Raw genomic sequence first — 13231 nt, 5'->3', positions numbered from 1 at the left:
TACTCAAGGAGATAGTGTCGGACCGGGGTAGCCAGTTTGTCTCCAGATTTTGGTGTTCCTTTTGTGCTCAAATCCAGCTTTCCTTCTCCTCTGCATATCACCCTCAATTCAATGGGGCTGCGGAGCGATCTAATCAAGCTCTGGAACAGTTCCTCCGTTGCTATGTCACAGATCATCACAATAATTGGTCTGAACGGTTACCTTGGGCAGAGTTTGCTCGTAATAGTGCTATTAATGCTTCCTCCAAGTTATCCCCGTTCATGGTGAATTATGGGTTTCAACCATCCTTGTTGCCTGATTCATTCATGTCTCAGGGTATTCCGGCTTTGGAGGAGCATCTCCGGCAACTCCGTTCCACGTGGGTGCAGATTCAGGATTGCCTTCATTGTTCTATGCAGCGCCAAAAGTTCCAGGCTGATCATAGGCATCTGCCCGCGCCTTCCTACCAGGTTGGTGAGAGAGTTTGGCTGTCCTCTCGCAACTTGAATCTTCGTGTGCCTTCCAATAAACTGGCTTTGCGTTATGTTGGTCCTTTTCGAATACTCCGACGGGTTAATCCTGTGGCTTACGCTCTTGACCTTCCTCCTGCAATGCGCATCTCCAATGTTTTTCATGTCTCCCTCTTGAAACCATTGGTTTGTAATCGGTTTACCACTGTGTTGACTCGTCCCCGTCCTATCTTTGTTGACAATCATGAGGAGTATGAGGTCAGCAGCATTATTAAGTCTCGTATGTCCAGGGGCCGCGTACAGTATTTGGTTCACTGGAGGGGCTACGGTCCGGAGGAACGTTCATGGGTTTCCTCCTCTGATGTTCATGCTCCCGCCCTCCTCCGTGCCTTCCATGCCCGTTTCCCCAATAAGCCTTTTATCTTCCCGTGGGGGAGGGTACTGTCAGGGTTTTTACCTGTTTTGTTTGCCATGTGCTGCTGGCAGCCATTTTACTCACCTCTCTTGCTGACTGTGGTGCATTGTGGGGGATGCTGCTCATTTCCTGCACTTCCTTTTATGGCCAGACTGGTGTGCATCATCCGTGTGAGACAGGATGCAGTCTCAGAATTGTGATGTCATCACTTATTATTTAAAGGGCCTTTGTTCAGTATGCTTTGCCTTTGCGTTGTCTCAGACCTGTTTGTGAGAGCTCCTGTATATTACCTGGCTATCTGACGTCCCTCCTGGTTCCTGATCCCTGGCTTGTTCCTGAGTCTGCTGTTTTCCTTGTTCCTGATTCCAGCTCGTCTGACTACTCGCTTTGGCTCCTGACTTGGCTCGTCTGACTACCAGCTCTGGTTTTTGATTCCTGGCTTGTTATTTGACTTGTGGACTTTTTATTATTTTTGCTATTAATAAAGGTGTGATCATTTCTGCACTTCTCGTCTCAGTCTGATTCCTGGCACCCTGACAGTAGGGTGATCTTCAAGGGGTTAGTGTTAGGTTTATTTTAAGGGGGGATTGGGTGGGTTTTAGAGTAGGGTTGGGTGTGTGGGTGGTGGGTTTTAATGTTGGGGGGTATTGTACTTTTTTTTCAGGTAAAAAGAGATGATTACTTTGGGGCAATGCCCCGCAAAAAGCCCTTTTAAGGGCTATTTGTAATTTAGTATAGGGTAGGGCTTTTTTATTTTGGGGGGCTTTTTTATTTTGTTAGGGGGATTAGATTAGGTGTAATTAGTTTAAAAATCTTGTAATTATTTTATTATTTTCTGTAATTTAGTGTTTGTTTTTTGTACTTTAGATAATTTTATTTAATTTTATTTAATTGTAGTTAATTTTAGTTAATGTAGGTAATTAATTTAATTATAGTGTAGTGTTAGGTGTAATTGTAACTTAGGTTCGGTTTATTTTACAGGTACTTTTGTATTTATTTTAACTAGGTAGTTATTAAATAGTTAACTACTATTTAATAACTATTGTACCTAGTTAAAATAAATTCAAAGTTGACTGTAAAATAAAAATAAACCCTAAACTAGATACAATGTAACTATTCGTTATATTGTAGCTAGTTTAGGGTTTATTTTATAGGTAAGTATTTAGTTTTAAATAGGAATAATTTATTTAGATTTATTTAAATTATATTTAAGTTAGGGGGTGTTAGGGTTAGACTTAGGTTTAAGGGATAATAAATTTAACATAGTGGCGGCGGTGTAGGGGGGGCAGATTAGGGGTTAATAAATATAATGTAGGTGGCGGCGGTGTGGGGGGGGGCAGATTAGGGGTTAATTAATATAATGTAGGTGGTGGTGGGCTCCGGGAGCGGCGGTTTAGGGGTAAAACACTTTATTTAGTTGCGGTGGGGTCCGTGAGCGGCGGTTTAGGGGTTAAAACATTTATTAGAATTGCGGTGGACTCCGGCAGTGGCAGTTTAGAGGTTAAACAATTTATTTAGTTGCGGTGGGCTCCGGGAGCGGCGGTTTAGGGGGTAAACAGTATAGTATAGTGTGGGTGTTTAGTGACAGGGTACCAAGAAAGCTGTAAAAAAGCCGAAGAGCAGTGAGATCGATGACTTAGTTAACAACAGTCCGCTGCTTATCGCGCCGTACTTGGTGTGCAGCTTTTTGACTGCTTTTTTGATAATTTTGGGGAACGTTTTCAGGTCCGCAGCAGCGATGTTAGGCGATCTTAGGCAAGCGTATTGGTGCCGTTGAATGTAGGTAAGTTGACAGCTTGATAAATAGATGCCATGGTGTTTAGACATCATTCAGTAGTGCTCTGAAATTGGCACATTGTGTGTGATATAGTCTTGATTTCAGAATTAGAAATAAGGTTCAGCTACTGTTTTTTTCTTTGATTGTTTTGGGGGGGTTCAAACATTAAAGGGACAGTAAGACCCGCAAATGTTCTTTTATGATTTGGATAGAACACAGAATTTTAAACAACTTTCCAATTTCTTCTATTATCAGATTTGCTTAATTCTCTTGTAATTCTTTATTCTTTGCTAAAGAAATATCATTGCACTACTGGCAACTAGCTGAACACATCTAGTTAGCCAATCACAAGAAACAAGTATGTGCAGGCACTGATCAGCAGCTAACTCCCACTAGTGTAGGATATGTGCGTATTCTTTTTCAACAAGGGATACCAAGAGAACAAAGAACATTTGAAAATAGAAGTTAATTTAAATGTATCTTAAAATGACATGCTCTATCTGAATCATGCAAGTTTGTTTTTGACCTTTCTATCCCTTTAAGTTTATTACAACACAGGATGTGGGGACTTAATGTGGGTAAACTGGTTGTATTGTTTTTTTATTTTATTTTATTATGTATTTGTTTGTTTGTTTTAACCCCCTGTAACTTTTCTATTCTTCTTCAAGTTTTTTCTTTTGTTTCCTACAGTTGTGAGGATCCGTGTCCGTTCCAGGCCAAATCATGCCCAAATGCAAAGCTAGTGTGTGCAAGACATTTCCTCTGTGCAAAAGACAAAACAGGATTTCACTGGTCTCCGAACAGAGAAGATCCCTGAATGACCCGTCTTAAAATTATGTAGCTTTCATCATTTCACTCTTAAACATTACCAATTTTTGGAAAATAAAATGCACATGTATACGTTTTACTGAATGTTTTATTACTGGCTTCTAAAGCTTTCACTCATAAAATAGAATATGACTGTACAACAATCTTGTATCTGTTCCAATTCATTTCTTAGGATGGAAGTCAGAAGAGATTGATAAAGGTACAAAAGATATATCGTCTGTTAGCCTAAAATTTATTTGATCCTTGATTTCTTTTAAAAGAAGAATACACTTAATTTTTATCATGTATATAAAAAAAAACTAATGTCAAATTTACATAGCCATTTTCAGCTAGACATTAAAACAGCTGCTGAAAAAGATTACACCAATGGGCAGGTGGCAAAGCTCACAGAGTTTTGTTTTGTGCTACACAAACTAAAGCACTAGAATAGAGTTTTAAGCTTTAACTTAAAGGGACACAAAACCCATTTTTTTCTTTCATGATTCAGATTGATCATGCATTTTAAGCAACTTTCTAATTTACTCCGATTATACATTTTCTTCCTTCTCTTTTTATCTTTATTTGAAAAAGCAGGAATGTAAGCTTAGCAGCTGGCCCATTTTTGGTTCAGCACTTGGGTAGTGCTTGCTGATTGGTGGTTACATTTAGCCACCAATCAGCAAGCGCTATCCAGGTGCTGAACCAAAAATGGGCCAGCTTCTATGCTTATATTCCTGCTTTTTCAAATAAAGATAGCAAGAGAAGGAAGAAAAATTTATAATAGGAATAAATTAGAAAGTTGCTTAAAATGGCATGCTCTATCTGAATTTAAAAATATTATAATTTTCCGTCAGTTTCCATTGAGTCTATAACTTTTGGCTTCCTGGATGTTATAATTAATACTTAAATTAATTACAGGTAGCCCTCAGTTTACACCGGGGTTAGGTTCCAGAAGGAATGGTTGTAAATCAAAACCGTTGTAAATTGAAACCCAGTTTATAATGTAAGTCAATGGGAAGTGAGGCAGATAGGTTCCAGGCCCCTCTCCAAATTGTCATAAGTAACACCTAATACATTATTTTTAAAGCTTTAAAATGAAGACTTTAAATGTTAAACAGCATTATAAACCTAATAAAATAATCACACAACACAGAATATATAATTAAACTAAGTTAAATGAAGAAAAACATTTGCTAAACAGCTTTATAAACCTAATAAAATAATCACACAACACAGACTTCACTTGCATTTTTCCGCAAATAGTTCTTTCTATGCATTCCAATCTGAACTGATTTATAGACAGGAAGATCTTCTCCCTTTGAAATCTGCTCGGTAGCTCAGGTCTGGTAAAACTGATTAATTTCAGCTTGCTTGGCTTTTCTGCAACACAAGCGGACAGCTCCACCTACTGGCTATTTTAATAAATGCACTGCTTCTTAATGCTTTTCAATAGCAGTCACATGACTGGAAAAAAAGGTTGTGTTATTCTGAAACGGTATAAATTGAACCGTTGTAAAACGAGGGCCACCTGTACTACACAGGACATCAGGCAAATCACAACAATCTTCTGGAATAACTTAGAAGGAAAAAATATATAATTTTCAACTAATTATTTTGGTGCCCTTATGAAAAATCTGTCAGGGAAGCACTTTGACAAATCTTTGAAACAATGTATTTAAAGAAAGAGAAGAATAATAGCACATTAAAGTGAAGGTAAAGTTACCTAATTGATGATCCGGAATAACATTCTTTGTCCCAAATAAATAAGACTTTCATTCATCAATTTTTTCGAAATTTTCTCTAAATTAAGTTATAGCCGTAAGCAAACTATTTCATAAGCTTAGCCAATTCAACCCGTTTTTTTTTTTTCTTTATTTTTTCCTGGGTCACGTTCTGAAACCATCCAATTGAAATTCTGGCCGTTAGGCGGCCGTCAAACTACGTCACAAGACTCCTTTTTAAAATGCGCATGCGCTATACTTTTAGTATCCAGATTGAGAACAAAGCACGCTCCGGACCCGCATTACATTGTTGGATTTTAGTGTATCGCATGCGCAGTAGCTTGATCGCATGCGCAGTAGCGTGAGAATTAGCAGATTTGCGCATGCGCTTTAGAGACGATCCTCGTGAACGCGCTTTAGAGATCCGTATAGAGCGGGTGGGACCGCTGTATACGTCACAGCAAATAAAATCAGGAAGTAGTGCTTGGGAGGAGTTTTCATGCAAACCGTAAGCAATTATATATAGATAAAAACTGTCAAAATATTTAAAGAATAGTAAAATAAAGTTAGCGATTAGCTTCTTCTACTATTAATTGATGCAATAACGTCTTCCAAGTAAGAACAATTTACCTTCACTTTAAATAAAGATAAATATATATATATTTGATTATTGTTAGTCTGAGGACAGGGTAACACCTCAAACCGTTACACTATAACAAGACTTGAAGAATGCTTCTATTTGTGAAGATTATCTGTAGTAATTCTGAATGCAACCTGGGCGGATGCACCTCACACTAGGGCCACAGAAATGACAGTCATGTTCCTCGTAATTTGGGTCTGGACTGTCCATTTTAGGATCAGGATCAGACTGATATACACCAGGAAATCTCTCCTCTGTGAAAAGCACAAATGGGCTAAAAGAGACTTCTTGCAGGTGGAACAAAGAACAAGCTAATGAGCTGTTATTGGTTCCTGGTTAAGCGTTTCTCTTTCTATAAACTCATGAAAAAGCAGTAACAGGAATTATTGCATATTAATTTTAGAGGGAAAAGTTTTTATAGCAAAATTGGATTGATCTTTGCCAAGTTATAATTCAGCAATACTGCAGCAAAATAAGAGATCTAATAGTTCTTGACTTCCAAAATTTATTGGGGCAACCTCTGTAATAATTTTTTTTATATAATTTGACTAGAAGAAAAACACATTTCAGTTACTGTGTGGCTGCCACTGGGGCACTAAAATTGCAGGACACTTAAAGTGGCATTCTAGCCATATTTAAAATGTGGATTATAAGTAATCCTTTGTAATGTGCATCACTGGAGGCACACAAAATATGCAAATGTAGGTGCATACGACTTATGACCATATCTCCTGCATGTTTAAAGTTTTTACAATAGTGGTGGTACCTTTAACAAGTATTTTTGAAAGCTGAAGCATATTAAAAATGCTCCCTATGGTATTTGAAGCTATGCATTTCAAATGCTGCTTGAATATAGTGATGTTGCGAACCTAAAAATTTCGGTTCGCGAACGGCGGACTCGAACTTCCGCAACTGTTCGCGAACCGGGCGAACCGCGATTGACTTCAATAGGCAGGCGAACTTTAAAACCAACAGGGACTCTTTCTGGCCACAATAGTGATGGAAAAGTTGTTTCAAGGGGACTAACACCTGGACTTTGTGCATGCCGGAGGGGGATCCATGGCAAAACTCCCATGAAAAATTACATAGTTGATGCAGAGTCTGGTTTTAAGCCATAAAGGGCATAAATCACCTTACATTCCGAAATAGTTTGGAATAATGTGCTTTAAAACATCAGGTATGATGTTGTATCGATCATGTAGTGTAAGGGTTACGCCCGCTTCACAGTGACAGACCAAACTCCCCGTTTAAAGGTACATTCTACACCAGAATTTTTATTGTTTTAAAAGATAGATAATCCCTTTATTACCCATTTCCCAGTTTTGCATAACTAACACATTTATAATAATATACTTTTAACCTCTGTGATTATCTTGTATCTAAGCCTCTGCAAACTGCCCCTTTTTTCAGTTCTTTTGACAGACTTGCAGTCTAGCCAATCAGTGCCTGCTCCCAGATAACTTCTCGAGCACGAGCACAGTGTTATCTATATGAAATACGTGAACTAACACCCTCTAGTGGTGAAAAACTGTTAAAATGCAATCTGAAAGAGGTGGGCTTCAAGGTCTAAGAAATTAGCATATGAACCTCCTAGGTTAAGCTTTCAACTAAGAATACCAAGAGAACAAAGCAAAATTGGTGATAAGTAAATTGGAAAATTGTTTAAAATTACATGCTCTATCTGAATAATGAAAGTTTATTTTGGCCTAGACTGTCCCTTTAACGCACCGCAAACAACCGCAAACAGTCCATTTGCACAACCGCAAAATCCCCATTTGCACAAGGTTGGATACCAAGCTAGCCATGTCCCGTTCCTTGTCCTCACTGATGTCATTGAAGGTCTCTTCCTCCACCCAGCCACGTACAACACCAAGGGTCCCCGAAAGGTGATAACAAGCCCCCCTGGGACACCTGCTGTGTTTGGTCTTCCACCTCCTCAAAGCCACCTTCTTCCTCTGACTGGTGGCACAAGTTGGCCTGGCACACACGCTGGCAGGCAGGCAGGCAACTGCAATTAGATTACACTAGCAGACTGATGTTTCACAGTCAAAAAAGTTTTTTTTTTAATATTTACACTACTGTTACAACAAATATGAGTGGTGGCACTAACTTGGCAAGTGGGCCTGGCACACACGCTGGCAGGCAGGCAGGCAACTGCAATTAGATTACACTAGCAGACTGATGTTTCACAGTCAAAAAAGTTTTTTTTTAAAATATTTACACTAATGTTACAACAAATATGAGTGGTGGCACTAACTTGGCAAGTGGGCCTGGCACACACGCTGGCAGGCAGGCAACTGCAATTAGATTACACTAGCAGACTGAAGAAAAAAAAAGATGTTCTAGCCCTAAAAAGGGCTTTTTGGGGTGCTGTCCTTACAGCAGAGATCAGATGAGTCCTTCAGGACTGTAGTGGACACTGAATACACTAGCCTAGCTATGAATTTCCCTATAACATCAGCAGCAGCTACACTATCCCTCCTCTCACTAAGAATGCAGGATCAGAATGAATCTAAAATGGCTGCTGTCCAGGAGCTGGGAGGGTCTGGGAGGGAGTGTCTGCTGCTGATTGGCTGAAATGTGTCTGCAGACTGTGAGATACAGGGTCAAAGTTTACTCAATGATGACGAATAGGAGACGGATCGAACATCGCATATGTTCGCCCGCCGCGGCGAACGCGAACAAGCTATGTTCGCCGGGAACTATTCTCCGGCGAACTATTTGCGACATCACTACTTGAATATCTCTTTAATATAAAGCCAAAATAAAAGAGACATCCCAGTCTATTGGATAAGGCCCATACATCAACACTTTACATGTGTTAAGAGTTATTAAGGTCTTCTGGAAAAAACTAAATAGTAAATTAGCACTGACTGAGAAGGAAAATGCATCCTTTGATAAAGCTGTGATGGCAAAACATGTTAGGGCAAAGTGGGGAGTATAATGGGGACTTCGTTTGTTTAGATTTAGCTAATAATAACTGCTACTCCAAGTAACTTAAAGGGATACTGAACCCAAATTCTTTCTTTCATGATTAAGATAGAGCATGCAATTTTAAGCAACTTTCTAATTTACTCCTATTAGCAATTTTTCTTCATTCTCTTGGTATCTTTATTTGAAAAAGCAGGAATGTAAGCATAGGAGCCGGCCCTTTTTTGGTTGAGCACCCTGGATAGTGCTTGCTAATTGGTGGCTACATTTAGCAACCAATAAGCAAGCACAACCCATGTTCTGGTATTTTTATACCAATATAAAAAAAGATAGACGCTCTGATACACAGCACCACAACCTCATGAAAGTTTAATGTAATTGAGGATAAATTTTCCTAGATTATTACTTTAAGGAGCAGTGCCTTTGGTTTGTTTTTTTCTAACTGTACAAATGTGTCATTCTATTCCAGCGCTACGGACTTTGGCGGTGCTTAACAAATAAATTATAATAATAATTCCAGTGATAGGAACCTTGGCACTCCAGATGTTTCAGAACTACTTTTCCCATGATGCTTAGGCACTCTGAAGTCCAGTTGAGCATCATGGGAAAGGTTCGCCATCACTGCTAAAGACCATCTGCACATCCCCCACAGAAAACCCAAACTAACAGTTTTTCGTACTGGAGCAGTGAAATCTAGGAAAGGATCTTGAAAGTAGCTCATTTGCACATAATTTTCAAGATTCCTCTGCCTCACTTTTTTGCTTTGAGTATCTGTTTTAAACATGGACTCCCTCATGCTAGTTACTGAGATAAGAAACATAAAAAATAAACGTATTGGCTCTATAGAATAAATTATAGAATAGCTAAGAAATAATATTACAAGATCCATCAGAAGTTTGGATTAAATCAAGATGAAAGAATCACAAAATTATTTAAATATACATTCTGACTGAGTACCTGTATAAAAAATCAGCACATATCTAGAAATCTGTCACTAAACAGTAGCAGTTCAGGTGGGAGGGGAGCATCTTTGCTTTTGTACCTGAAAATTATTTCACCTTCCCTGATATGGCCACTAATTAAAAGAACATTAAATACATAATCAACAAACACAATAAGAGAATGTAATAGCTGTTACTTTGAATTTCAAATGAACAGTAATGTTTTTTGACAAATTTCAACATTTCCTACTATTTCTCTGCCTCCTGTATCATGTGACAGAAGTCAGCCAATTGCAGATAAACAGAGATGAGAGCAATTAAAAAAAAAAAAAACTTTACAATTTACTTCCACTATCAAATGTGCAAACATTTTTTATAGGCACACTTTCTGAGGCACACTCCAATACAGTGAACTCCACACGCTCAGTAGGGGCTGATGCCTCAGAAAGTGTGCCTATAAAAAACGTTTGCACATTTGATGGTGGAAGTAAATTGTAAAGTTTTTTTTTATTTATTTTTTTAATTGCTCTCATCACTGTGCTTTTTTGACCCAGTCCTCAGGGCACACCAAAGGGACAGATTTTCACATCTGAACTAGAGCACAGGTGAAATAATCAGCTGATGTGTGAGTTTAGTAGCCACGGTTACTAATCTACTTTTGTTAACACTGATGGAAAAGCATAACATACCATAAAACGTTAAAAATAGCGATAAAAATATTATTTAACACCAGTATTGATTCTATGTTCACACAGCTAACACAGAACAAACTCATTTGTATGAAATTCTCCCACACACAACTGCTACCTCCTGCTTAGTTCAATCAGCAAGCTGCTGGAGATGGACAGTGTATGTATGGTAGAGGAACCTGTATATGCCCCGCCCACTCCACAATTATCCACCAGTAGAAGCATTGGAACTTCACTTCCTAGTTCCGCCTTAACCAATAATAACTGAGACGGTGTATAGCCAATGGGAAGCCATCTCTAACTTGGCTATGTTTTCGCGTATATGCGATGAGTGATTTGTTGTGATTGGCTGATTTTTCATAGTGAGAAGCCTGACCAGGAAGCACTGCATTCATGCACGGGATGTTTCACGTTACCCTGACTGCATCGTTAGATTTAGAAAAACTACAGCAAAGGGTAAGTGTGGTTGGTAAACTAAATACATCTGTGTGTATTATCTAAGATATGTCACCTATCTTAGATAATAAGATACTAACGTATCATGTATCTAACATATATATACACACACACGAGACATAATAAAATGCTTACAATCTTAGTAAGTTTATTACGTTAAATTATTTGACAGCAGCTGAACCATTGTTTATATATAGTGTTGTTGTGTGTGTGCTTCAGCCACACGCATTGTTTTTATTTTGCATGATGGTTCTGTATTACATATTTAGATGATAGAAAAAGGAATTTCCTAAATGTCTTATTTCTGTTGTGATTATCTAGATTACTTGCACTTTGGCTTTGTGACCCAAGGGTATGTGTATTGCTTTATGTGACTCCCATACTCCACGTTCAAACGTGCAACACGTTCTTTATTTAAATAAAATCTAGAATCCTTTTACATTTTTTACTGCTGTAAGCAAAAATAAAGATGTAAAGTAGTTTTGAAATCACTGTAGATTTTGTTTTGTTTTAAACCACTAGATACAATTAGATGTGGTGCCATTTCCTTATTGGGACTTTTATTTTTGCATTACTATACACTATATATATATTTTTTGTTTCCTTATTAAACTGTACATGTATCAATTTAATATGCTCGGATTCATTAGAATATTTTTGATTGTTGGACATTCATTTTAATTCTTGCCAAAGAATAATGAATGAATAATGAATTGCTCTCATTTGTTAGAATATGTCATTTTAAAACTACCAATCCTGTAAATGTTTTGGGTTTAAACCCCTCAATGCTATGTGTTAAACCCAGCTGTGTGACTAGCGTGGCTGAGTTAGTGGGGCTCTGTGGCTCCTGGGTGGTACTTTACCTATGGTTTTAACTCATTTACAGGTGTTAGCATGCCATTTTTTGACTACCCAAAAACACATCCTGCTACTGGGTAAAAATTGTGCTTTGTCCCAGCTTTCATAGAGAGAACGAAAAAGTAAAATCTGTGATTTATGTTTTCAAATTGCCCTAAACCAGCTATTTGATCTGCAGCATTTTCAGGTTATAGAATTTGCCTATTGCCTTTCTAGAGAGCGTGTGACAAGCACAATTTTTATACAACAGTAACAGTTGTTTAATATCCTTTTAAAACTGCAGTACCAGGCACGCTTTCTTGAAGTTCCTGAGCAGGACAGGCAGGTGACTGACAGCTACATGTGTATGCTGCTCCTGCTTAGCTCACTGACTGACAATATCCATCTTAGGAGTAGCAATGCATTATGGTTCCTGAGTACAAATTTACCTATGTGTTATGTGGTCTAAAAAATTGGAGCATTTCATTATTATATTATTACAGTAGAAAGTAATCAACATATCTCTGTTTGAAATATTCATGCTTTCTATATTAATGACACTACCTGTGTTGCTTTCCTCATTCCAGGGCTAAACTAACCCACGTGTGATGGGTTAAATGCACACATACATAGGTGTCCTGTACCACAGAGCTTAGATCACCCCTGTCTCTTCCTGCCCAGTCACTATGACATTTTTTGCACCACTATATGGATCCTCTTATATGGTGACTGAAACTATTACACTTGGCCAAGCAGAAATGACTGTAAGGTCAGAGGTCTGATCTAAGCTCTGATTTTTTTTTTTTTTTTTTTAAGGGACTGGCAACCTGTAGGATCAGGAGTCAAATCTGAAATCTAGTGGGTGAGGTTCTGCTGGGCCAGGGGTCAATGTAGGGGAAGTTCTTAAAGATGGACTGCAGGACCAGGGGTCTGATCTTGGTATGGGGCTGACACATACATGGTCTTGTGATTTTGGTATGGGACTTAGAGGGGTTTCATGGCTAGGGAGTCTGCTTTAGGTGTTGGGCTCACACTGGTGCTGTAGAACCAGAGGGTCTAGTCAGGCATGTGGCTTACATAGGGGCAGAAGGAAAAGGGGATGTGTCTGACAAAGGGGCTACAGGACACAGGATGGATCTTACTTCATAATTACCAGAACTGCATGTTTGCATCTCAATGTCCAAAAATAAAATAAATAAAAAAAATACTTAATTTTGTCTTTTTATTTGCAGATAACTTTATGAAGCTGTCCCCTGACATGGTTTATATCAGTGAAGAAGGTTTCACACCCTGTTCCTGTGGTAACTCTTTCAGATCTGATGTCCGCAGAACGCATAAAATATGTATGGTCTCTGACTTTTTTTATCCAAACATGGGAGGAGTGGAAAGTCATATCTATCAGCTATCACAGTGCCTGATTGAGAGAGGACACAAAGTTATAATTGTCACTCATGCCTATGGGGACAGGAAAGGCATTCGTTATCTAACTAAGGGGCTTAAAGTATATTATTTACCTCTTACTGTTATGTACAACCAGTCTACGGCAACAACTCTTTTGCATAGTCTTC

General features: G+C 38.4%; 2 protein-coding genes across 2 annotated transcripts in view; both read left to right on the top strand.

Annotated features, from left to right (window-relative positions):
- VEGFD (vascular endothelial growth factor D) overlaps positions 1-3548 on the top strand; it is a 192246-nt gene extending 188698 nt beyond the window's left edge. The window contains 1 exon segment of the mRNA XM_053706076.1: positions 3332-3548. Within this exon segment, the coding sequence (XP_053562051.1) occupies positions 3332-3458 (127 nt within the window). The 3' untranslated portion in view covers positions 3459-3548.
- Positions 3549-10710: 7162 nt separating this feature from the next.
- Positions 10711-13231, top strand: part of PIGA (phosphatidylinositol glycan anchor biosynthesis class A) — a 24349-nt gene continuing 21828 nt past the window's right edge. The window contains exons 1-2 of the mRNA XM_053706073.1: positions 10711-10826; positions 12896-13231. The exon at positions 12896-13231 is cut by the window's right edge and continues 387 nt beyond it. Coding sequence (XP_053562048.1) covers positions 12904-13231 — 328 coding nt within the window. The 5' untranslated portion in view covers positions 10711-10826; positions 12896-12903. The remainder of the gene's footprint in view (positions 10827-12895) is intronic.

The sequence above is a fragment of the Bombina bombina genome, chromosome 3 (assembly GCF_027579735.1).
Source record: "Bombina bombina isolate aBomBom1 chromosome 3, aBomBom1.pri, whole genome shotgun sequence".
NCBI classification, from domain to species: domain Eukaryota; kingdom Metazoa; phylum Chordata; class Amphibia; order Anura; family Bombinatoridae; genus Bombina; species Bombina bombina.
The sequence above is the reverse complement of the archived record's forward strand: the minus strand, read 5'-3'. Positions and strand labels throughout refer to the sequence as shown.